The sequence below is a fragment of the Malania oleifera genome, chromosome 4, assembly GCF_029873635.1.
Source record: "Malania oleifera isolate guangnan ecotype guangnan chromosome 4, ASM2987363v1, whole genome shotgun sequence".
Classification (NCBI taxonomy): Eukaryota; Viridiplantae; Streptophyta; class Magnoliopsida; order Santalales; family Ximeniaceae; genus Malania; species Malania oleifera.
The window spans coordinates 65,241,773-65,268,385 of NC_080420.1; the positions used below are offsets into that span (position 1 = coordinate 65,241,773).

At 36.5% G+C, this 26,613-nt stretch overlaps 1 protein-coding gene across 1 annotated transcript in view; it reads left to right on the forward strand.

Annotated features, from left to right (window-relative positions):
• LOC131154272 (sodium/hydrogen exchanger 8) overlaps positions 1–26,613 on the forward strand; it is a 150,839-nt gene that overhangs the window by 81,647 nt on the left and 42,579 nt on the right. The window contains exon 12 of the mRNA XM_058106939.1: positions 7,144–7,328. Within this exon, the coding sequence (XP_057962922.1) occupies positions 7,144–7,328 (185 nt within the window). The remainder of the gene's footprint in view (positions 1–7,143; positions 7,329–26,613) is intronic.

A 26,613-nucleotide genomic window follows, 5' to 3' on the forward strand; every position in this document is an offset into this window, starting at 1 on the left:
TTCAACGGTCCCAAATCTTTGGTTTGAAACTTAGTCTGTAGAAAAAGTTTGAGATTTTGAATACCTTTATCATCATATCTTGTAATAACAATGTCACTCTTATAAACAACAAGTAGGATCCTACCTAATGAAGTATGATGATAAAACACAGAATGATCCATTGCACACCGTTGAAGACCAAACTCAAGTACTACAACACTGAAAAAACCAAACCATGCTCTAGGAGACTGTTTTAGACCATATAGAGCCTTCTTGAGCCGACAAAGTAAGCCTGACTCCCCCCGAGCAACAAACCCAGGTGGTTGCTCTATACAAACAACCTCCTCATGGTCACCATGCAAGAAGGCATTCTTCACATCTAATTGATGTAGAGACTAGTGACAAGTAGTAGCCAAAGAGATGAATAGATGTACTGATGTAAGTTTGGCAATAGGAGAAAAATGATCAAAATAATTCAGACCTTACGCTTGACTATATCCCTTAGCAACAAGACGAGCCTTTAGATGAGCCATAGAACGATCAGGGTTGATTTTCATAGTGTAAACCTAGCAACAACCAACCACAAACTTGTCAGGAGGAAGAGGAGCAAGTTTCAAGCATCATTGTCATGTAAAACATTCATATCTTCCACCATAGCAGGCATGGTTTTAAATAACGGCAACGACTGTTACGTAACGGCTTTTTTGGTTGTCGATACCGTTACACCATGAAATCAATAGGAAGAAAAATCACAGTCATAGTGGCTGTTACGAACCATGGCCGTTACGTAAAGGCCGCTAGGGCCGTTACATAACTGGTGCGGGACTATTACCCCAAAAAAAATATTTTATTTTCTACTTCTCACTTTTCCTCCCTCTTTCATAAATCATTCTCAATATACTATGTGGCAAGAGGGGCACAAGATTATAATAAGGATGACAATGATACAAAATTTACTATTTTTTAAATACTCACAAGAGATGAATTAATTAACATTTTGAAAATACGAACTTGTTATGAAAATATTTTATTTTAATAATATTAGTAATTTGATATTTTTGTTCTATATTTTTCAACTTCAACCTTATTTCTTTTCTAGTTATTTTATATTTGTATTATTCGTATGACTTATGCGTCTAATAGATTAATGGAGTGTATAATGTATTTTGTTTTATTAATTAATTTAGCACACATAAGAATTTATCACACATTAGAAAAATGAGAAGTATAAATACGCACACACATGTAATTTTTATATCAATTGTGGTTTAAAAAAAATGTAAACTTCTTGCCTTTACCAAATAACTTAGTAGTTGTACTAAAGGATCCAAAATACACTAAAACTCTTTCTAACATGCAAGTATGCTAATATTGCCAAGGTTGTGCGTGCTTGAAAAAAATTCACTGCCGTTACACCCACTTCCCGTTATGTAACATCTACAACTCCTGCTTCCCATTACACTTGTGACCATTACGTTATGCTACCCATTACCATGATTTAAAACCATGCATAGCATTCCTCCACCTAGAGTGGGCTAAGGCTTCTGAAAAAGATTTAGGAAGGGTAGTAGATGATAGAACAATAACAAAACAATAATAGGAGGGTGATAACAAGTCATAACAAACATAGTTGGAAATGGGATGTTGAGTATATGTGTGTTTACCTTTCCAAACAACTATGGGAGGATCAACATAATGGGAAATATGATCATTAGACGAGGAAATCGAAGGCGTGGTAGTAGAAGCTAGAGGGGACTCTCTTCCTTGGAGTTGTTGTTGTGAATACACCTCAAATTAGGATGATCATGAAGATGAGAAGGACTCAAACTATATGGAGACTTTGATGGTTTGTTGGGCAAGGACAACAAAGTAGAATCTGGAAGATTCGGCAAAGGAAGAGACTCATGTGCTCAGAAGCACTCATGGATTGGGCGTAGTAAGGTGTAGACTCAAAGAAGGTAATATCGCCTGAAACAAAGAAGCGATGCAACACAGGACTATAACAACAATATCCCTTTTGCGTATATGAGTAGCCCAAAAAGACACATTTTATAGCATGAGGATCCAACTTATCCACACTAGGAGTTAGTTGATGAACGAAGGACACACCCAAATATACGAGGAGGGAGTGAGAACAAAGGTGAGTTAGGAAAGAGAATAGAGTAGGGAATTTTACCACTAAGAACATAGGATGACATCCTATTGATCAGATAACAAATAGTAAGTACAACATCACTCCAAAACACTTTAGGTACATGCATTTGATAAAGTAAGGTGCAAGTGATTTCAAGAATATGTCTATTTTTCCTCTTTGCAACCCTATTTTGTTGAGGAGTGTGGGCAAAGGAGGAATGATGGACAATACCAAACAGAGTCATATAAGTAGTGAATTATGCACTAAAATACTCTTCAGCATTGTCACTTCGAAGTATTTGAACTAGAAAACCAAATTGAATATTTATTTCATAACAAAAGGCACTAAATACATGAAATAACTCAAAACGATCTTTTATTAAATATAACCAAGTCATTTTGGATAATCATCGACAAACGTTACAAAGTACAAACCCAACTTGGACACAACTCTACTAGGACCCCAAACATCAAAATGAACTAGCATAAAAGGGCTTGCAGCCCATTTATTGATTCGGAAAGCGAAAGGGACACAATGGTGCTTTCCCAACTAACAAGACTCACAATGAAGACTAGTCACAGAACTCAAAATAAGAACTCTACATTTTAACTTTTCTAGTGAAGGATGACCAAGTCGACAGTGAGTTCAGAAAGGTGTGGCCTTAGCAGTGCAGTTAGTAAAAGGAAATAGCGACTCAAAGTGATAGAGTCCAACAGCTTCATGCCCTCCGCCAATCGTCTTCCTCATCTTCAAATCCTGAATAATTGTAGAATGAGGGAAGAATGTCATTGAAAAATTCATGGATTTAGTAATCTTGCTAACAGAGATAAGATTGAAATGAAATTTGGGAATATACAAAATCGAAGGAAGAGAAATAGAAGAAGTGGGATTTACAGTCCCAATTCCTTTGACTATAGTGGTGGATCCATCATCAAAAGTAACACAAGGTAAATTTGCAAGATATTGAAGAGTGGAGAAGAAGCTAGGTATACCTATGATATGATCAGTAGCAACGGAGTCTATGACCCAAGGTCTAGGATGAGAAGTATTGGATGACAGACATACTGTGGGATTACCTATTTAGGCAAGATATGCAATGAGAAGAGAAGCTTGTTGTGATGCTCGATACTGTTGGAACTTTGAATACTCTTCCTATAACATGGACACAATATGTTGCCCACCACTCGGCTCCAAACGTGAGGGGTCGGCTGTGGCTGCATTGACTGTCCCCAAAGGTGTGAAGTCTGTGGTGACTGCATTGGTAACATATGTGCTCAATGATTGCTCCTTCCACAATGAGTGCACTTGCAAGGAGTACCTCCACCTTGTTTGTCTCTACCACGACAACCACTCGAACCACCTTGATAACTTTTGCAGTTGTTTGGTAGAGAACTAGAATCACCACCCTGTATAGCAAAGGTTGTCTTCTCAGAGCCAAATGCGAGAGTAGGAGAATGCGTGCTAAAGGAAGCACGAAGGACACAAGGATAAACATCTACAAATGATGGCAGCTCAGCACTACTAAGTATTTGGGACCGAAGTGCCTCAAACTCGAGTCTCAAGCTCACTAGAACATGAAGGACTGCTATCTGCTCCCTTTGCTTCTGCGTCTCATGAACGTTGGCAGTTATAGGTTGCATGACGTTAAGCTCCTAATGAATACGCTTCATCTCTCCAAAATTATATGCAATACTCCTATCTCCTTGCTGTAACTGAAAGTACTCTTGGGATAAATCATACATACGTGTAATGTTACTAGAGTATAGAAGCTTGAAATAATCCCAAATCTCCTTGCTCGTATCTAGATGCATACACATCTATGCGATCTGTGGTTCCATTGAATTCCATGAGAGGGAAACAATCAAGGCATCTTCATGAACCCACATGTCTTTTCTCCCACGTCTTTTCTCTTCTCACCGAAGGATTAGACTGGAGCAAGTGGTTAGATTTTCCTAATCCTATTAAATAAACCCAAATATATTTTGACCATTGAACATAGTTCTTTCCATCCAACTTTTGAGACATTATTTGTGGCAACGATGTAGGAAACAGATTTTTGGAATTCATTGACTCCATCCCAACATTCACAAACCAGCAGCCACACCAATGTCAAACAAGAAGAACAATCAAAACTAATTGGGACAATCACAAACTATGTGAAGCACCAACACAACCACGGGCGAGGTGAACAACTCACCGACTGATATAGCACTGCCACAGCCTCACAACTGGACATAAGAACACTGCCACTGCTCCAAGAAACTCACAAAGAAGCCTTCACAAACCCTGACTTGAGATTAATGGAGTACCGCAAGTGCATGGTCAAAAAGTTGATTTTTGAGCAAAAAACAGGCCCAACAGTTTGATAATATTGTCTAGAGAAAGAATCAGAACATGGGAGAGGAAAAGAAAGGAAAAAGGTGGCTGGAAACTTGCTCATGCGCTGGTGCATGGGATCGGCGCTGCCAGCAGTTGGCCACGAGTGGGAGCTTTTCTAGAGATGAGGTTTTGTGGGGTTAGGCTTCGGAGGGTTCTGTGTTTGGGTATATGGGTGGTTTTGTGAAATAATGAGGGATGGAGGTGGATCTGAGAAGGAAAGCAGCGGGAATGGATTTTCCGGCGACAACTGGGAAGAGTAGGGTTTAAGTTGGATCACACTCTGATTCCTTGTTGAGATTTTGATTAAAATGAATGACCTGACTTGAAGATACGTCTCTCCCTCTGTTTATAATATAAATTAAATACATTCTAATGACGATAATACCCTTACTAACTCTCAGTAATTAACCTACTAACACACTTAATAATAATAATCCTAAGACGTAAATAACCTCTAACATGGCTGAAGTGTTATCTAAGAGATTGGCTACTGTACTGGTGAACGCTGTTTCTCTTAGTCAGAGCGCTTTTATAGGTGATAGAAAGGTTCTTGATGCAGCCTTTATAGCAAATGATGTGGTTTAAGATGCAGTTCCAAGGAAAAAGAGAGGTCTATTTTTGAAGCTGAACTTTACGAAAGCTGATAGGGCGAGCTGGAATTTCTTGGACAAGGTAATGAATGGAAAACATTTTGGTTTGAGGTGGAGGAAATGTATTCAGGGATGTTTATCTTCTATGCTTTTTTCAGTCTTTGTGAATTGAGGCCAAGTCTTGGTTTCCTGCATCCAGGGTTCTAAGATATGGAGATCCCTTTTCTCCTTTTCTTTTTACTATTGTGGTTGATGCTATGAGTAGGATGATTGACAGAGGAGTTGATAGATGTTTGTTGGACGGGCTTAAGGTAGGGTATGAGGATTTGATGCAGATGCTACTATCCTTTTTCTTTCAGAGAATTTGGGTTGTTTCTCTAATGTGATGACCATCTTGCTGGTGTTTGAGAAATTGTCAGGGTTGAAAATTAACTTTTCTAAGTGTGGTATGGTGGGTCTACGTATTAATATACATCCTCTTGCTAGGTTAGCAGGTTTTGCTGTTTTGACTTAGCTTATTTAATATTTGGCTCTTCTCCTAGGAGGTAACCCCACCGCTGACTCATTCTGGGACCCGGTTTTTGTGAGTGTGGCTTGGAGATTGGATCAGTGTAAAAGTGTGTTATTCACTTTAAGGAGTCTTTTTTTTTTTTTTTTAATAGAAAAAGATTATTTCATTTAAGAAGGAAGAATGCAAAAAAATGGAGAATAGGAGAACCTCATAAACAGAACAGAAAAACAAAAAGTAGAAAAAACAAACAAGAAAACATTAATCAAACCAACAAAGATAGCCAATCCTGTTGAATCTCAGAGAAGCTTACTCCTTTAAAGTACCCAAAACCAACACAATAAAGTGAAGGTAAGTATGAATTATCATTTTTTATTTATTTGGAGGACATATTATTCTCCTAATTGTATGATCTTTCTTTTCTATTGAAATCATCTTCTGTTGTTATCATATATTTATGGCAGACCAGGAGCTGTACATAAGCTCCAGCAAAACTTCTGCTTGGGTTTTTTTTTTTCTTGTTCTCTTCTCCATTTCTAACCCTGAGTGCTGCATTTTCTTCATTGACTCTTCAATCTACTTCAGATTTACAACATAATATATTTTGTTTCTTGAATTTAGCGTATTTTTATTAGGGTCATATAATCAATATTCTAGGATATAATTATTTTGATAGCATGATTCTAGGGTATTATTATTTAGAAAACTTGTTTTTTTTTTTGCTTAATTAGGTTTTTTAATTAGTTTCCTTATCTTCCAGGCATTGAGCCTATAAAAAAGGCCCCTGTGTATTAGTTTTTTTGTGCAGACTGGAGTTGAGAATTAAAATTCCTGGATGTTGGTCCTGCATCAAATAGTTTATATAATATTAAACCTGGTTATTTTTACAAAACAAACAATCATAAAACAAGGAATTCAATGGAAGGGGGAAGATGTAAGGCCATACCCTTCTATATTGTGTCTCTTGGATATAGTTCTCTATATTTTTTAAAAACTTAATGTTTGCCTTTCATAATATATTTATTTATACTAATATATATTTATTATTTTTGACCCTGCCTCTTCCTGCGTTACTTCTTAGGATTACCACAAGAAGTTTTTGATCATGTTGCTTTGTGTCTTTTGGCATTTGGGTTCCATATCTTGTTTTTATGCTTCATTAAGGAATGAGAGTAGGAGAATAAAAATTTGTATTAACTTTGTGAGACTTACCAAAGTAGAACATGATTTTCCCAGATTTCTTAGATGTTAATATTTAGTAACTTAGGTGGTACTTTGGTAGGATAGCTTAGATCGAGAATACCTATTATTGACTTCCCAAATTAAGAATATTATTTCGTTTTCGATATGGAATTCTTAAGGATTCATTTAATAAACAACTAATATTAAATGCATTTTTATGTGCTTATTTAATGTTTTGAGCTTGTGTTATGATTGAACTTGAGAAAAATTTAATCGCAATTGTTCTTGCTCATTGTCTATATATACTTAAAATTACTTACTGTGTTTTCCAACATTTGTTAAACTCTTTATCTCATTTGTTTTTCTTTCAGGAAATACATGGGGCTACCTTATCCTTCTTTATGTTTTGGTGCAAGTTTCTCGGGTTATAGTTGTTGGACTATTGTATCCCTTTCTGCGATATTTTGGTTATGGTCTAGATTGGAAGGAAGCTACTATACTTATATGGTCAGGTTTACGAGGGGCTGTGGCATTATCACTTTCATTGTCAGTCAAGGCAAGTTCTAATTAAATAACTTGTTCCTATAATAATGAAATAGCCAAAATTCAGTATGTTAATATCACATTGTCAGATCTCTTGGAATCCCCTTGTGCCACTTCTTACAGAATCCATTTAGCAGGTTCTAACAACACAGCTCTTTTGGCTAAATGGCTTTGGCGGTATGGATTAGACGAGAAAGGCTGGGATACTAATTTGAGATTTTGGATGTTCTTCAGAAAGTCCATGGAAAGCTATCTCTGAGAGTTATCCCTTCTGCATTCCCCATATTAGACTCCTGGTGGGAAGAAGGTAGCTATATCTGTTTTGGGAAAGATCCTTGGCTGGGGAATGTAGTTTTGTTCACCTCTTCTCCGTGCCTTTTTCACTTGAGCTAGGGCAGGATGGTTCCATTTCTTCTTTTGTTGTTGATCCAGGTGGTCCTTACCTTATTGGGATTTCCACTTTCATAGATTGTTAAATGATAGGGAGTCTTGTTGAATAACTGTCATTTTTCTTTAGAGGAGGATAGTTAGTCTGTCTTGGTCTTTGGATCCTTAAGGGGTTTACTCTTGCAAATCTTTTTGTGATATTTTAAATAGGTCTTCTTTATCTTTTCCTCTCTATAGATCCGTTTGTAAGGCCAAAGTCCCCTTTAAAATCAAGACTTTTATCTGGTTGGTTGCTCTTGATAGAATTAATACCAATAACTTGCTGCATGTTAGAAGATCTTTGAAGGCTCTATCTCCAGACATTTGTGTTCTTTGTTTTAATTGTTCAGAATCTGCATTGCATTTGTTCATTCATTGTGTTTATATTTGGAGGGTATGGAATAAGCTATTTGGTATTTTAGGCAAATGTTGGGTGAGTTAAGAGGCGGTGGAAGACTTTTTGGCAGGAAAAAGGAAAGCGCAGTGCTATGGGAATGTGTTTTTTTTGCAGTCTTTTGGGGGTTGTGGATGGAGCATAATGTGCGTATTTTTCGGGGGAAGAAGACGTCACATTTGCTGGTTTGGGAAAGGATACATTATTTGGCTTCTCTTTGTTGTGTGGGGCAGAGGAATTTTAAGAGGGTGAGCTTTTCAGATATTCTGGTGATATGTGTTGGATTGTTAGTTTGTGCTGGCTCTCTCTCTCTCTCTCTCTCTCTCTCTCTCTCTCTATTTTTCAGGTTGTTTCTTTGGTTTTTATCTGGATTTTCCACACTATGTTAAGGAGATGTCTTATTCTGCTGGCTGTATATTCTTAATCTATTAATGAAATTCTTCTTTTACTATAAAGAATATATGTATATATATGTATGCGTACATACATACATATATAATAGATTGATAGAATAGAGATAGGCATAGATTTCTTTTGGATGGAAAACGATTGGTAATAAATCTGTGGGGATTTCCAGAAGCAGAAAAAGCCAATAATCAACTGTGAGAATTTCCTTGTGATTCATATGAAAAGGCTATTGTTACTGTATGTTACTTAAGAGACATTATTTTGTTTATTATTTATTTAGGGTTTTTTTTTGGGGGGGGGGCGGGAAGGGGGGGAGGAGGGAGGAGGAATGAAGGGCATTAGCTTTCGTTTACCTTGGATAAAGAGTGTTAAAAGAAGCAAACACAATTGGGCTTCAACTTTCTTTTGCTAGTTTTGATGTGCTGAAGGGAGGATAGTGGGGAAGTAAGGTTTTAGAAAAGGATGCTTAGTTGGAATGTTGGGATTTGGGGAGTATTGCCAGACATTGTATATCCATGGACGTCATTTGTATGGCTTCTCCTACTGTTGTTCTGTTTAGGAATCTAAGTTGGAAAAGGTAGATGGGTTGTTATTTTGGAGCATTTGGCTTGCTTCTAGTGGCTTCTTGGAGGGTATTATTGTGATTTGGGATACTAAGGTTGCTAGGAAGGTGGAAAGGCTTGTAGGGTCCTTTTAGATGTTAAAGAAGAGGTAACAAGTGGTTTACTTTTGTACATTGGTTTGATTATCAGGGGCTCAGGGAGTTTTTGTGGAAGGATCTAGAAGTAGGACATGGTCTGCATGTAACATTCTCCATATTGGTTTCTGAAGTGGAATTTTAATGCTATTCAGTCCTTTTTGAAGAGATGGGGGTTGGGTTATAGACTTGCAGCTAGTATGAGGGGTCTTTGTTAATTTATTAAAGAGTGTGATTTGTGTGATATCCCTCTTTCAAATGTGTAGGTTACTTGTTTTGTTCTTGACCGAAGTTCTATTGCTACTTGGATTGATAGATTCTTGTTCACTGCAGAATGGGAGTATGCCTTTGCTAGTTTGATTTAGGATGTTCTCCTCAAACTGACAATAGATAATTGTCCTTAGTGCTCATGTCGAATCCAATGAGGTGGGGCCCCACTCTTTTTAGGTTTGGGAAGATATGGAATACTCAGTCTCCTTTTCATGATTTGGTTTGGGGTTGGTGGATGAGTGTGTTGTAGTGATGGAGGGGCCTGCTGTGGAATAGCCCTATGATGTGGTTGTAGTGCATATGGATAACCGAAAAAAAAAAAAAAAATTGATCTTGCATACTCGGGTTAAACAAAAATTCGATCTTTCAAACCCAGATCACAATAAAAATTCGATCTTTTAAATCCTAATTACTTGATTAGGATCATACCTGCGAGATCTCTCTGGTTTGATCTCGAATCTACAGGCACGAAGAAGAACTCCCGAATCTGCAACTACGAAGAGGAACTCTTGATGATGACCAGGGATCTTCTACCGTTCCTCAAACACGCCTTGCTCCTCAGAGAGTGGGCTTGTCAGCAATGGCTAGGGTTTGCTTCTCAGGAAGACGTCTGCCTTTGTGTGTGCATTTTCGTCTAACCCTCGTCGCTGAATGGAGCGCGTGTATATAGGCTACAACAGAGACCTCTGGGCAAATATGACTAGGGCTTCCAGCGTAATTAAGAATTTCTAATCTGACCCAGATTAATCCTTAATTACGTTAATTACAATTCATACCACTAAAGACTTATAATTGCACTCCCTGTCACATTCGAAATTAAATTTCAAGCTCCTATTATTAAATGCTTATTTATCTCCCCACGTAAAGATTACAGTTACCCGTCAATTAAATTAAATTACTGACAATTTAATTAATTGACATATTAATTCCCTGAGACCTTCCACTTAACTTATTTGATGTGTCGGATTCAAAATCCACTTGCAAGGTTTGAGACAATAAAAATTTATAAGCTTCCTCAAGGGGGTATCATCAATCCCAATACTGGAATGTGGATTCCATCAATAATTAATGTTGTGACATGAGTTTCTATTTTGACCAAAAGTATTAAGTATTAATATAATGGAAGTGTAATAAAGTCTTATGAAGTGTATAAAAATACTGAATTTTTAGACTATTATCACAACCCCCAACCGCTTTTTGCTAGTCCCTAGCAATTCAAGTGTGAACATGATATACAACACAATGATAAGATTGAAATAAAATAAGCAAAGCTATAGAAGTATTTTGAATCAAATTATCGGTAAGATCACAAGTGCTAATAAGATTATTTCAGTCACAACTTCTAAAATTGTGTGTGTGTACTAGGCCCAAACTCCTCTTACCACATACCATAATACATAACAACTTTGAAAAATTAACCATGGAAAAGTGTCAACTCCATATCCCCACTGCTAGTGAGACCTCATCTGATTCTTGGTCAAGCATAACATTGTCTAGCACACCTGCTACCATGAATCAACTTGAGCCTAATCCTGCACGGTCCTTGAAGGACTACTTGCACCCAACCCGTACAGCCACTCCATCATGTATTATGTTTCCCGCAAACACTCCCCAACTAGATTTCAAACCGGGCATGATCCAACTCCTACCCACCTTTCATGGATTAGAAAGTGAAAATCCATATGTACATGTTAGGGAATTTGAGGAGGTAGTGGCCACTTTTTATAGCCAACCCAATGCCATAGATTCTATTAGACTAAAATTTTTCCCATTCTCTCTAAAAGATAGAGAAAAATATACTAGTGGTTGATGGAATGTTAGGGATTAACCCGACGTCACATGATGCCCCTTAACCCTATTCTTGTCATTGAAATATTCGATTGTTGGGGTATTGATTTTATGGGTCCTTTTCCTTCTTCTTTTGGCTATCTTTATAATCTTCTTGCTATTGACTATGTGTCCAAATGGATTGAGGCCGTGCCTTGTCGTACTAATGATAACACTGTTGTGATCAAATTTTTGGAAGAGAATGTATTGTCTAGGTATGGTACGCCACGTGTCATCATTAGTGACCAAGGGGCACATTTCTGTAATCGTTCCTTTGAAGCTTTGATGCACAGGTATGGAGTTGTTCACAAGGTCTCCACCGCATATCATCCACAAACCAATGGACAAGTTGAGCTAGCAAATCGTGAAGTCAAGCAGATTTTGGAAAAAACTGTTCAACCAAACCGGAAAGATTGGTTTTTACGCCTATCTAATGCATTATGGGCTTATCGCATTGCTTACAAGACTATTCTTGGATTGTCTTCGTATCGACTTGTGTATGGGAAAGCGTGTCATCTACCTGTTGAACTGGAGCATAAAGCTTATTGGGCTGTTAAAGTCCTTAACTTTGATATTAGTGTTGCAGGTCTTCGAAGGAAGTTACAATTGTCAGAAATAGAAGAGTTGAGGATTCTTTTTTTTTTTTTAGAACATAAACTATAAAAAAAATAAAAATAAAAATCTATTAGAAAGAACTTTAACAAGAGATTAAAATGAAACTAGGAGGCATAGCCATCCATAAAAGAGAAAAGAAAAATAATAAAAGGCGGCTCAGCCGACCACACAATAATAATAATAATAATAATAACAATAATAAGAAATAGGTGGCTTAGCCGTCCATAAGATTAATATTAACAATGGAAAAATAAGAGACGTGATAACTTACAAGTAAAAGTTGGAGGCTCAGCCTTCCATTAAAAGAAAAGAAAAAAGGAAAAAAGTAACTTTACCTTTGAAGTAAACAAGTAGTCCTTCTAGTAGAGCTTGGCTAAACTCGTTTGTCCCTATGTGGCAGGCACGTTGCTAGGTCATATGGTAAGATGGATGTTCAATGTATATAGCTGAGAAAATTACCATGGTTAAGTTTATTTTCCTTTTGAACTCACACATGTTTGGTGAGTGAGTGGAGAGGATGAGAAAACAGTTTATGAACTTTCATTGATTTGTTAGATTGGTTAATTGCTGCTAGGAATGTCAATACGTGATACTCATCTGTCTAGGGATGATATTTGTCAAAATGAGGATTTGTTTTATTGATGAGCCTAGATAACATGAATATTCTCTATCCTTGAGAATATCATGGTAAGAATTGTTATTTTATTTTGGTTGTATTTGTTCTTCCAGTGATGACCAGCTACTTGCTCTAAGATTTGGTCAATAAAAGGCAATGGAAAGTGGTCTTTCCAGGTGGTAGAATTTAATTTTCTATAGTCAATGCACATTCGCCACCCAGTCACTACCCTAGTTGGAATAGATACTCCATCCTCATTTTTCCCCGCAGTCACCCCTGATTTCTTAGGAACTACCTGTGTTGGACTCACCCATTGACTATTAGATATTGGATAGATTATACCAGCATTTTATAATTTTAAGACTTCTTTCTTAACAACTTCTTTCATTGTAGGATTAAGTCTTCTTTGGGGGTCTCTACGGGGTTGAGCTCCTTCCTATAAATGGATTTTATGGGAACATATCAGTGGGGAAATACCTTTAAGGTCAATTATGACCCAACCTAGTGTAGATTTATGTTCTCTTAACAAATTTATCAATTTTTCATCCTGTTTAGCACTAATTTCATAAGAAATAATGACAGGAAAAGTATCCCCTGCTCCTAAGAATGCATGCTTCAAACCCTTGGGCAGTGAGGAAAGTTCAAATTTTGGTGCTTCCAAGGTCGAGGGTTTCAGCTTTCTCAATCACTTGGCAACTCTTCAAAGCGCGGTTGCCAATATTTCAATTGCTTATCCTGTTTTTCATCAAAATTAGCAGAAATATGAATAGTCTTTACAGGAAATAGCAATGGATCAAAGTTGGAGTTATGGAGGAGGTAATCTAAGAATTCAAAATCTTTATGCAAGTTTACTTCCTCTTGAACAAGTGTGTCTATCAGGTAGGTTTGATAGTACTCATCCTCGTCTCGTGGTTGCTTTCCAACATTGAAAACATTAACATCAAAAGTCATGTTCCCAAATGACAGCTTCATGAGGCCATTCCTACAGTTGATCAAAGCATTTGCAGTAGCCAAGAATGGTCTTTCTAAGATCAACGGGATTTTTGACTCCATGTCAACCCCTGATTGAGTATCCAGGACCAAAAAGTCAACGGGATAGTAGAATTTATCAACCTGGAGCAAAACATCTTCCACTATCCCCCTTGGTCGTCGCACAGAACGATCAGCCAGTTGCAATACCAAAGAAGTGGGCTTAATCTCTCTAAGTCCCAGGTGCAGGTACACTGAGTAAGGCATTAAATTGACACTTGCACCTAGATCTAGTGGAGCTTGGCTAAACTCGTTTGTCCCTATGTGGCAGGTGATTGTGGGACATCCTGGATCTTTGTATTTTCGTGGAGTTTTCTGCTCAATCACCGCGCTTACCTGCTCGGTCAAGAATGTCGTCTTCTTGACATTGTGCTTTTTCTTAATGGTGCACAAATCCTTGATTACCTTTGCATAAGTTGGTACCTGTTTGATCACATGTAACAAAGGTAGGTTTACTTTAACTTGTGTGAGGTGTTCAAGAATCTCACCTTGATTTTCCGGTAATTTTCCCATTTAAAGAGCTTAGGGAAATGGCACCTGTACCAGAAACTTCTTCTCATGCTCTAGTGGAGAGGCATCTCCAAGAGTAGTGCTTTTGTTGTTTGGCAGAGTTGATCCATCTAAAGTTTTGCCACTTCGAGTCATAATGGCATTGAGCCCTTTAATATTCTGCTCTTCTCTGGTTGAAGTTTCAGCCATATTTTGATCTTTTGGATTTGACTGAGGTTGCGAAGGAAATTTACCTCGCTCTTGGATTGTTAGAGAACTAGTTAATCTAGTGATTTGACTTTTTATCTCCTTGTTTTCTTTCACCACCTTTGTCAGGACAGATTCAAATTTTTTGTTCGTCTTATTCTGCGCCTCCATAAATGCATGTAAAATGTCTTCCAAAAAAGATCATGTAGGTGGAGCATTATATTGAGGTAGAGGATAAGATCGTTGTGATGGGTTCGAAAATATACTAGCGGTTATTGAAGTATAGATTGAGGTGTCGATCCCACAAGGAAGCGTTTACAACAAAATAAGTTGAAGAGAATCAAGTATTAAGGATAACAAGGCATTGAGAATCCCTTCTATGCTTCGTAAATCTATTTCCTATTTTGATTCAATTTTATAACTCAACTGAAAGTTTCACGTCCCAAACCTTCAATCGGAAACTATTCCTTTGAAGAACGAATGATAAGCAAATGTATTTAATATGCGTAAAACTCTTTTTCCTTGAGAACAAGCAGATGTTATCTTATAGGTTATCCAAAATCGACAATATATCTACTGACAATATTGCAGTAAAAGATCAACCTATAAAATAAAACTATGATTAAAAAGAAATCGCATAAAGAAAGCATGACTGAATTTATACGAACTTGAGAACCATAATCTTTGGTTTAATTGAAACTAAAAATGATAAAGAGCGTCATACATAATAAAAAAATATTACATTTATTAAACTCCAATTTGAATCAAAACAGAGAAGTAGAAATACTACACATAGAAGTTCATCTCTAGCCTTGTTAAGAACTCCAGCCTAACTTACAATTCATCTCACAAACTTGAGAGAGAAGTTCTACGACAATTTTGGGAGAATAATGGTCAGAATTTCGTGTCCCTAGAGCTCTCTCAAGGTTTCCTTTTATAGGCATCACAAGCACATTATGCAAGTGTGAACACAAGTTTGAACACAAGCTGCAATTTTAACAACTTCCACGAGATTGCTCCATTTTTACCCCTTTACACATGGAATTGGGAGCTGGTCAAAACATGAAAGTGGTAACCCAATGTCTTGGACATTCAGATATCAAATTTCATCTTCATTCAAGGTTTGCAGCTCCAGCTATGTCCAAAATAGCAAGCTGTACGCAGCCAGCATTGTTGACTTGTCTTCACCCAGATTGATTGCTATATTTCACCTACATGCACACCGAATTTGAATTTATTAAACAGATAAAAGTTGTAGATATATGTCTTGTCTTTCCATATATAAAATATCAGCTCATTTGGAGATCTACAACTTCATATATGTTCAAAATATTGACTGCTGTGCAGTAGGTAAGCAAGCTGAAATTGTTGGCTTTTCTTTCACACATTTCTTTCCATTTGCACACAAAAAATACACTACATAAATACTATACTTTATGAATAATACTCAAGACAACCTAAATATGCATGCTTAGTGTTATTTTTACAATTAAAGTCAATACAAATTAAAGTTGTGACATGAGTTTCTATTTTGACAAAAAGTATAAGTATTAATATAATGGAAGTGTAATAAAGTCTTATGAAGTGTATTAAAATACTGAATTTTTAGACTATTATCAACATGCTTTATGTAATCAGTTTTATTGTTTATTAATGACTTCAGTTATTCCATTTTAATGAGAATCTCTGTGAACAATGTTTTCCTAACATTATCTTTTTAATGATTATGCATGTGTGTCTTTTATTCTATATAGTAGGTGATCTAGTGTCTAGACTACGGCTTACACACAGAAGATTAGATCATCAATTCTTATAGAATATAAGTTTATTGTTCACAGTCTTAAATGGAATTGGACACACCATTGGTAGGACTGTAGCACAAAATTTTAATAGGTCTATCTTGACTATGGGGAATGGTATAATACCAACTCCTTGTGCTAATACATTTTGTGTGTATTGAATAGGACCGTCTTGGGGTAATTGTTTTTATACAAACCATCCCAATTTTAGTTGGAAGTCTGAATCCAATCAGTCTGCACCATCCAACCACAACAATTGGAAACCTAACAGTTTTTCGTCCTGTTTAGCGCTAAGTTCAGAAGAAATAATGATAGGAAAAGTATCACCTGCTCCTAAGAATGCATGCTTCAAACCCTTGGGCTGTGAGGAAAGTTCAAATTTTGGTTCTTCCAAGGTCGAGGGTTTCAGCTTTTCTCTGTCACGTGGCAACTCTGCAAAGCGCGGTTGCCAATATTTCAATTGCTTATCCTGTTTTTCATCAAAATCAGCAGAAATATTAATAGTATTTACAGGAAATAGCAATGGATCAAAGTTGGAGTTATGGAGGAGGTAATCTAAGGATTCAAAATCTTTATGCAAGTGTACTTCCTCCTGAACAAGGGTGTCTATCAGGTAGGTTTGATAGCACTCATCCTCGTCTCGTGGTTGCTTTCCAACATTGAAAACCTTAACTTCAAGAGTCATGTTCCCAAATGACAGCGTCATGAGGCCATTCCTACAATTGATCAAAGCATTTGCAGTAGCCAAGAATGGTCTTCCTAAGATCAATAAGATTTTTGACTCCATGTCAACCCCTGATTGAGTATCCAGGACCAAAAAGTCAATGGGATAGTAGAATTTATCAACTTAGAGCAAAACATCTTCCATTATCCCCTTTGCTCATTGCACGGAATGATCGGCCGGTTGCAATACCACAGAAGTGGGCTTAATCTCTCCAAGTCCCAGGTGCAGGTACACTGAGTAAGGCATTAAATGGACGCTTGCACCAGATCTAGTAGAGCTTGGCTAAACTCGTTTGTCCCTCTGTGGCAAGTGATTGTGGGACATCTTGGATCTTTGTATTTTGGTAGAGTTTTCTGCTCAATCACCGCGCTTACTTGCTCGGTCAAGAATGTCGTCTTCTTGACATTGTGCTTTTTCTTCATGGTGCACAAATCCTTGATTACCTTTGCATAAGTTGGTACCTGTTTGATCACATGTAACAAAGGCAGGTTTACTTTAACTTGTGTGAGGTGTTCAAGAATCTCACCTTGATTTTCCGTTAATTTTCCCGTTTGAAAAGCTTGGGGAAATGGCACCTGTACCAGAAACTTCTTCTCAAGCTCTAGTGGAGAGGCATCTCCAAGAGTAGTGCTTTTGTTTTTTGGTAGAGTTGATCCATCTAAAGTTTTGCCACTTCGAGTCATAATGGCATTGAGCCCTTTAATATTCTGCTCCTCTCTGGTTGAAGTTTCAGCCATATTTTGATCTTTTGGATTTGACTGAGGTTGCGAAGGAAATTTACCTTGCTATTGGATTGTCAGAGAACTAGTTAATCTAGTGATTTGACTTTTTATCTCCTTGTTTTCTTCCACCACCTTTGTCAGGACAGATTCAAATTTTTTGTTCATCTTATTCTGCGCCTCCATAAATGCATGTAAAGTGTCTTCCAAAGAAGATCTTGTAGGTGGAGCATTATATTGAGGTGGAGGATAAGATCGTTGTGATGGTGCCTTAGGTTTCCAATTGTTGTGGTTGGATGGTGCAGACTGATTGGATTCAGACTTGCAACTAAAATTGGGATGGTTTGTATAAAAACAATTACCCCAAGACGGTCCTATTCAATACACACAAAATGTATTAGCACAAGGAGTTGGAATTATACCATTCCCCATAGTCAAGATAGACCTATTAAAATTTTGTGCTACAGTCCTACCAATGGTGTGTCCAATTCCATTTAAGACTGTGAACAATAAACTTATATTCTATAAGAATTGATGATCTAATCTTCTGTGTGTAAGCCGTAGTCTAGACACTAGATCACCTACTATATAGAATAAAAGACACACATGCATAATCATTAAATAGATAATGTTAGGAAAACATTGTTCACAGAAATTCTCATTAAAATGGAATAACTGAAGTCATTAATAAACAATAAAACTGATTACATAAAGCATGTTGATAATAGTCTAAAAATTCAGTATTTTAATACACTTCATAAGACTTTATTACACTTCCATTATATTAATACTTATACTTTTTGTCAAAATAGAAACTCATGTCACAACTTTAATTTGTATTGACTTTAATTGTAAAAATAACACTAAGCATGCATATTTAGGTTGTCTTGAGTATTATTCATAAAGTATAGTATTTATGTAGTGTATTTTTTGTGTGCAAATGGAAAGAAATGTGTGAAAGAAAAGCCAACAATTTCAGCTTGCTTACCTACTGCACAGCAATCAATATTTTGAACATATATGAAGTTGTAGATCTCCAAATGAGCTGATATTTTATATATGGAAAGACAAGACATATATCTACAACTTTTATCTGTTTAATAAATTCAAATTCGGTGTGCATGTAGGTGAAATATAGCAATCAATCTGGGTGAAGACAAGTCGACAATGCTGGCTGCGTACAGCTTGCTATTTTGGACATAGCTGGAGCTGCAAACCTTGAATGAAGATGAAATTTGATATCTGAATGTCCAAGACATTGGGTTACCACTTTCATGTTTTGACCAGCTCCCAATTCCATGTGTAAAGGGGTAAAAATGGAGCAATCTCGTGGAAGTTGTTAAAATTGCAGCTTGTGTTCAAACTTGTGTTCACACTTGCATAATGTGCTTGTGATGCCTATAAAAGGAAACCTTGAGAGAGCTCTAGGGACACGAAATTCTGACCATTATTCTCCCAAAATTGTTGTAGAACTTCTCTCTCAAGTTTGTGAGATGAATTGTAAGTTAGGCTGGAGTTCTTAACAAGGCTAGAGATGAACTTCTATGTGTAGTATTTCTACTTCACTGTTTTGATTCAAATTGGAGTTTAATAAATGTAATATTTTTTTATTATGTATGACGCTCTTTATCATTTTTAGTTTCAATTAAACCAAAGATTATGGTTCTCAAGTTCGTATAAATTCAGTCATGCTTTCTTTATGCGATTTCTTTTTAATCATAGTTTTATTTTATAGGTTGATCTTTTACTGCAATATTGTCAGTAGATATATTGTCGATTTTGGATAACCTATAAGATAACATCTGCTTGTTCTCAAGGAAAAAGAGTTTTACGCATATTAAATACATTTGCTTATCATTCGTTCTTCAAAGGAATAGTTTCCGATTGAAGGTTTGGGACGTGAAACTTTCAGTTGAGTTATAAAATTGAATCAAAATAGGAAATAGATTTACGAAGCATAGAAGGGATTCTCAACGCCTTGTTTTCCTTAATACTTGATTCTCTTCAACTTATTTTGTTGTAAACGCTTCCTCGTGGGATCGACACCTCAATCTATACTTCAATAACCGCTAGTATATTTTGAGCGTAATCACATGTCTTTCAGTATAAATCTCTAACATATAGAAGCCCAGAAGGGTGGGATAGATTTCCATTCATGAGGTAGTTGAAGCATGTGATAGAGAAGCTTAAATTGTGTTTTGGTGTTTTGTTATGTACAGGTTAAAATGAAAGAGTTTTTACCTATGGAAGCACTTTATTCAGCCCAGGGAAGAGGGTTCTCTCAAAAGTTTTATATGCTGGAAAAGATTATTTGTTGAATGAATTTAGGGAGGTTCTTATAACAGAGGAGGTTAGTTGAAGACAAAAGACTAATATAATTTGGCTTGTTAGGGATTGTAGCACAAAAAATTTCCATGGGGTGGCTAATGGTTGAAGAGAAGGGAATTTATTAAAGAATTGGAAAATGATGTAAGGTGAAGAACCCTAAGTATATTGCTTGAGGAGATTATTGAGTTTTAACTGTTTTATACTCGAAGGAGGATGAGGGAAGGGCAATGATTGAGTGGTTGGATTGAGGCTCAATCTTCGAGGATTAAGTTGCTTGTCAAAAGTGGTCTTTCGAGGAGGAAGAGGTGAGAAGATTTGTGTTTGAACTAGAGAAAGATAAAGCCCCAAACTTGATGTCATCACAATGGCCTTTCTTGAGGTTGTTCAATCTCTTTGAAGGATGATGTTTTGGAGATGTTTAATGAATTTTTTCATGTTATGTGGTGGATAAAATATTTAACTCCATAGTCTGCACGTTTGTTACTGTTGTGCCTGAAAAGGATTGGTCTATCAAGGTTAGGATTTCCAACCCAGACATGTTTATAAAATTCTAACTATTATTCTGGCAAGCAAATTGGCTGATGTACTAGTGGGCGCTATTTTCTTACACTTGGGATTGGTGCTTTTATTGGGGTTGGTTAGATTTCAGATGCTGCTTGAGATTGTGAATGCTGCCAATAGAGGAGGGTGGAAAATTATTATTTTGAAATTAGATATTGAAAATGCATAAGATTGTGTTTGTCCGGGTTATTTGCTTAAGGTTTTGGGATTTAATCTTAGAAGTGGTGTTGGAGGGTGTCTCTCTCTAGTGATTTTTCTGTTATTGTGAATGGAGTGCCCAAGTCTTGGCTTAAAGCATCTAGCTTTCTTAGAGTAGGGAATTCAATTTCTTCATTTATTTTCATTGTTACTGTTGATGCTTTGGATAATGCCAAGGTGGTAGGTAGTGTGTAGAGGCTTGGTGGAGGGGATTACGTCCGCATGTATGGGTTTATCTGTCTTAACATTTCAGTTTGCATACAACAACGTACTTTTTCCTTGGATGATATGATAGTTTCTTAATGTGTAGGCTTGTGGGCATTGGTGCAAGATCGAATGTTCTTGCTCCACATGCTTGGCTGGATGGGCATGGAGTCTTGAGCAAGGTCTTAAATTTCGATTTCGACTAAAATTTTGAAGCTTCAAAAATGCAGAAATTTCGATAAAAAATTTGATTTCAATTTTTAAAAATGATGGAAATTAGTAGTAAAGCATGGAGTTCTTTTATGAAACTTTTGAAATGGTTAATAAACATCATAATGCAAGTTTTAGAACTAATGCATTCTAAAGACATCAATGACAGTTATTTTTGTGTGTGAGGTGCAGTAGCTGTAATATTGCATTTGTATTAAACATATTTGTATTAAACTAATTCTGTTATTATGAATGGAATACATAGTTCGGTTAATATTGTTTGTATACAAAAAAGGATAATTAAATGGTCAAATAAAATATTTTTGCTTATATCTAAGTTAAGTTTTCATAAAATTTCAGAAGCCCTGCACAAACGTTTGGTTTAAATTAAAAAATAAGGGAAATCAAGAGAGAAATTTCACTTTGCATTTAAATCCATATTTGAATTCCAAAGAAATTTCATTCAATGATTAAAAATTTGACAAGTTTCTCTGAAATTTCAAGATTTAGATAAATTTCAGTTGATTCATTGAAATTTTGATGAAAATTTTGTAAGGTGGAGATCAATTGCCATTTCAATTTTAAGGATGATGGAAGGCATAAATTTTGACAATTTTTTGGAAATTTAAGAGCATCAGACCATGGTCTTCAGTTGGCTTGGGAGGTTATATTAATGGAAGGTGATTTCTTTTTTATATTCCTCATATTTTGGCTCTTCTCTCTTGTATTCTGTCGTATTATTTGTCTATTTTTTTAGGATATTGTGGGATTTCTTGTAAGTTAGACAAGTTGATGAGGAGTTTTATATGTTTGTGATAGGGGATTAGGCATATGGATCAACTTGCAAGTTTGAAGATGATTGTTAGGTTTAAGAGGAAGGATTGGGCTTGGATAATTCAGTGTCCAAAAACATTTCCTTGGTAGGGAAGTTATGTCAAGTGACTTTAGAACTTGACTTTCTCCTGCACAAGGTAAGTCATACTATGGGCTTAAACATAATGGATGGGATGCTAAAGTTGGAGCAAATATTACTGATGCAAGTCCTTGGAAATTTGTTTCACACTTAGCCCAATTTTTCTTCTTAATTTGGGTTTAAGATGTTTTATGGAGAGTTCTTGGGAGACACTTGGTTGGGAAGTATGTGCCTTTTATTTCTTTTCTCATTTATATCATCTCTCCTTAGGACAGCTTGGTGCACAAAGCTCCCGCATATGTGGGGTTTGGGGAAGGGATGGACCATGATTTGTCTATAGCACACAACCTTACCTTGCATTTTTGCAAGAGGTTGTTTCCACACCTCAAACTTGTGACCTTCAGGTCACATGGCGATAACTCTACCATTGCATCAAGGCTCTCCTTAGCATATAATATCATTGCTTCCTTTCTTACTTGAAATGGGTCTAACACTTCTTGAGTTTTCCACTTATGTATGCCTCTAAATGATAGAGGGGTGGAGGAACTCTTTCTTGTTGGTATTATTGGAGGGTTGCCATCCCTCAAGTGAGAGAAATAGGGGTATAGGATTTGGACTCTTCAGGAGTCTGTTCTTCTTAATCTTTCTTTGAGAATTTGATGGGAACTTTTGAGTCCTTTCCCCTTCGTTGTATTATTTGGAAAGCTATAGTCCCCTCTAGATAAAGGCTTTTAATTGGTTGGTTGTTTTTAGTGGAGGAAACACTGACAATCTGTTGCAGAGTAAGAGACCTTTGAAGGTGTCATCTCTAGTTGATTGTTTCTTGTGTTTCAAGAGCTCAGAATCTGCTGCACATTTATTTTGCATTGCTTGCTTTTTTTTGTTTTTTTGTTTTTTTGGGGGGTGGGATTTTGGAATAAGTTTGATATTTTTGGGGAGAATTGAGTTTGTCCAGGTTCAGTGGAGGATTTATTACAAGTGGAAATGGTTGGGTTTTGTGGACTTGTAGGATCTTTGCAGTTTTATGGGAAATTTGGATGGAAAGGAATGTTCTTATTTTTTCACGGAATAAAAATTATGGTGCTTTGCTATTTGAAAAGGATTTAGTACTTGGCTTCTCTCGTCCTTTGCAGCAGGCTGTTTTAAAGGGGTCCCCTTTTTGGATCCTCAGCGAGATTGGAAGGTGGCTTCATTTTGAATGTTTTTTAGTCTTTTTATTTATTTTTTATTTTTTTTCATAGGAGGATGTTTCATTCTCCTGTTTTTACATTATTTTCTCTATAATGAAATATCTCTTCTTTTTCTAACAAAACAAAAATAATTGGAGACCTGTATGTTCTTTATTAGGATGGTAATGTTTAGAGAATTGGGAGTTTCATTGGGTTCAGGATGCTTCTTTGATCTAAGTTTTTTTTTTTTAATAAATTTCTTGTCTAGTCTGTATGATGCTCTGATCTCTGAATTCTTTTTGAACTCAAGGAAGTGTGGATTCTTGGAATTTCCAGTTTGTGAGGAATCTGTGTGAGAGGGAGATCGGTAATCTGAAATTGTTCACTGTTGGTTCATGTCATAGATCTCTTGGGTGGGTTATGAGAAGTTGGCCTTTGGATGCTTCTAGAAACTTTTATTGCTATCCTTTCTTCACTCACTTGTTTCATATTCCTAATGCTTTTCCTTTTCCTTTGAATTTCTTTATTGGAAAACCAAGGTTCCTAAAAATTAAAGTATTGAGTTTGGCTATAATCATCAATAAAATCAATACTGCAGATTTACCTCAATGGACAAGACCAATTAAGCCACTGCCTGTGTGTGCTTTGCTGTAGCAGTGGGGCAACTTGTCACGTTTCTTCTTATATTGTCCCTTTTCACATTAGGTGGAGTATGTGGAATAATCAGTTGGGTGCTTTTCGGGAGCATCCAGTTTGTCCATCTTCTTTTGATAGTCTTTGTCTCCTTCATTTCAGGGTTGGGAAGGAAAAAAAATTAAAAGCTCTTTGAAAATTCCAATCTTTGTGAATATTTGGTGCATTTGGTGAGACAGGAATGCAGATTTTCCTGTTTGGTTGGAGGATGCTTTGTTCAGTTGTCCTCTGCATTGTGTCTTTCTAAATCTCAATAAATTTCTTTGTTTATCAACGCAGGAGTTGGTGCTTACTTGAAAAACACAGGATCTGCAGACAGTTTTCCTGCTTTTATACTATGCAGCAGAAAAGAGTCATGAAGAAGAAGAATTGACATATATAGCTTCTCCCTTAGGTGGGTATGGATCGTTCAAGCAATCAATCGATCTGCCCAAATAAGTCACTTCCTGCTAAAACTTGTGTTCCTTTTTTGGATAAACGGTGTGCTTTTTCCTCTAAAAGCATTTCTCCTTTGAGACCATGGTCTTAACTTTCCACGAAATTGTCGAAATTTTAGATTTCCATCACCCTCGAAATCGAAATGGCAGTCAATTTCCGTCTTGCATAATTTCCGTCGAAATCTCAACGAATCATCTGAAATTTATCGAATTCTCTAAATTTTAGAAAAACTTGTTGAAATTTTAACTATACGATGAAATTTCGTTAGAATTCAAGTCAAAAATTTAGGAGTAAAGTGAAATTTCTATCTTAATTTATTTTATTGAAAGAAAAGATTATTACAAGTGCTTATATGAAAAAAATAAACTTACAGTAACATTTTATTTAACCATTCATGTCTAAATTACCATTATTTGTATAATAAATAATATTTAAATAATTTATGAATTTCATTTGTATTAACTAAATATGTTTAATGTACACTATCTTACAAATAAGTTTGATACACATACTATTTTACGACTTTTTCACCTCATACAAAACATAGATGTATTTAACTTGCAATAAATTAGTTGTAAAACTTATATTAATATGCTTGTTAACCATTTCTAAAGTTTTACAAAGAATTCCATGCTTTACAACTAAATTCTATTATTTTTTCAAATCGAAATCGAAATTGACATCGAAATCGAAATTTCCGTACTTTTGGAGCTTCGAAATTTGAGTCGAAATCAAAATTTTAGACCTTGTTTGAGACGTCCATTGAGTGCAAGATGAAGTCTAGAAACACTGTTTTTGTCCAGCCTCTAGATGATGGGAGTGGAAGATTACCAGTAAGTCCGATGCTTCATGAGCCAAATTCCATAGAGTTTGTAACGTTCATTTTTTACTTGATAAGTCTATCATATTTACTGTTCCTCCCTGGATATGATTTAAGCCTTTTGACTCAACGCCTTTCTAATAAGTAGTAGATATTGGAGAGGGGATATATGCTGAACAATCACCTTTGTATTCACCAATATCTTGGCCCAAGGAGCATCATGTTGGCATTGAAGCAGCTGCATGGTACTGAGCTGCCAGTACTACTGCTCTATTGTCCACAATGTGATTGACCAATTTTCTAGGTCGAGGGAATTAGGGCAGAGAAGGCCTAAAAGCAGCTTGTCAATAAGCCCTTTTTCTTAGGGGAACAACACCTGCTATACTAGATTATTTAGCCAATTCAGGTGCAGATGGGGATTCTCCAATTGACTCTTCTGATTAATTCCATCCAGCCTCTATCACACATTACTTTGACCTTTGGCTCTCGATTCTCATACGAGACATTTCAATACCTGAACCTATGACGACAAATAGTTGCTGCCATCTGACTTAATTGGAATAATGTTCATCCGCAGTCTTTCTTTCCTTCCAACAATGATCCAGTTACCCCCCTTCGTTTAATGTTTATGGATTTACTGTATATCAAGGCAATGAAATAGGGGCATTTTGGGTATTATAGTTCTTGTAGCTCATGTCCTGTATAAGAGATCCTCCAAAGGAGTCCTTCTTTTGTGTTGGCTCGATGATGAAGAGGTAAAGGGCATCCCTGTGGTAGGAAGTAGCCCATGCTGGTGTCTGTGGAGGCTTTACAGGGAGTTTAGGGATAGCCTAAGGCTTTTTTAACTTGCTTGTCAAGCTTTCGAGGAGCTCTTTCAACTGCTGCCTAATCTCCCAACATGCTGAAGAACTGAAAATGGATTGAGCTCCATGAAAGCAGTTGGCTAATGCACATCTGTGTTCTTTCTCGTTAGCATTTAACCAGGGAAATAGCACTTATGATGGGGCTTGCACATCTCCTCTCTCCTAAATGAATATGAAGATGTTGGAAGTAAGAGAATAGGAGTCAGCTCATCATAAGCCTTTTTTCCTCTTCTTCCTGTTCTATTGATCAGAAGCATTTAGCTGCACCATGCCGGCTGAGAAAGATGGCAGCCGTCCAAGCACAATACCCACTGGGTTTTCAAAAGCTTCCTGTTGAGCTGGCTCCTATTGCAATCTCTGCTGTACTTATCGATGTACCACCATTCGTTCCCCTGGCAACCATTTCAATTGAGCTACTTCTGTTTCTTCTTTCTGAGCTTTGCTCTAGAAATGACGTTTCAAATGCCTGATGCTAAAAATTATATTGCCATAGATTGCAAAGAACTCATCAATCCAGGTTAGTAATGGGGTATGACATATCTCTGAGTCACTGATTCAATTCCATTGACTACTTCTTTTGGCCCAAGAAATCTGAGTGTCAACTGCAATCAGTTACGACTGCTTGACCCTGGAGGACCTTATTGTGTTCGTGTACCTTTCTTTTTCCCATGTCTTTCTTGG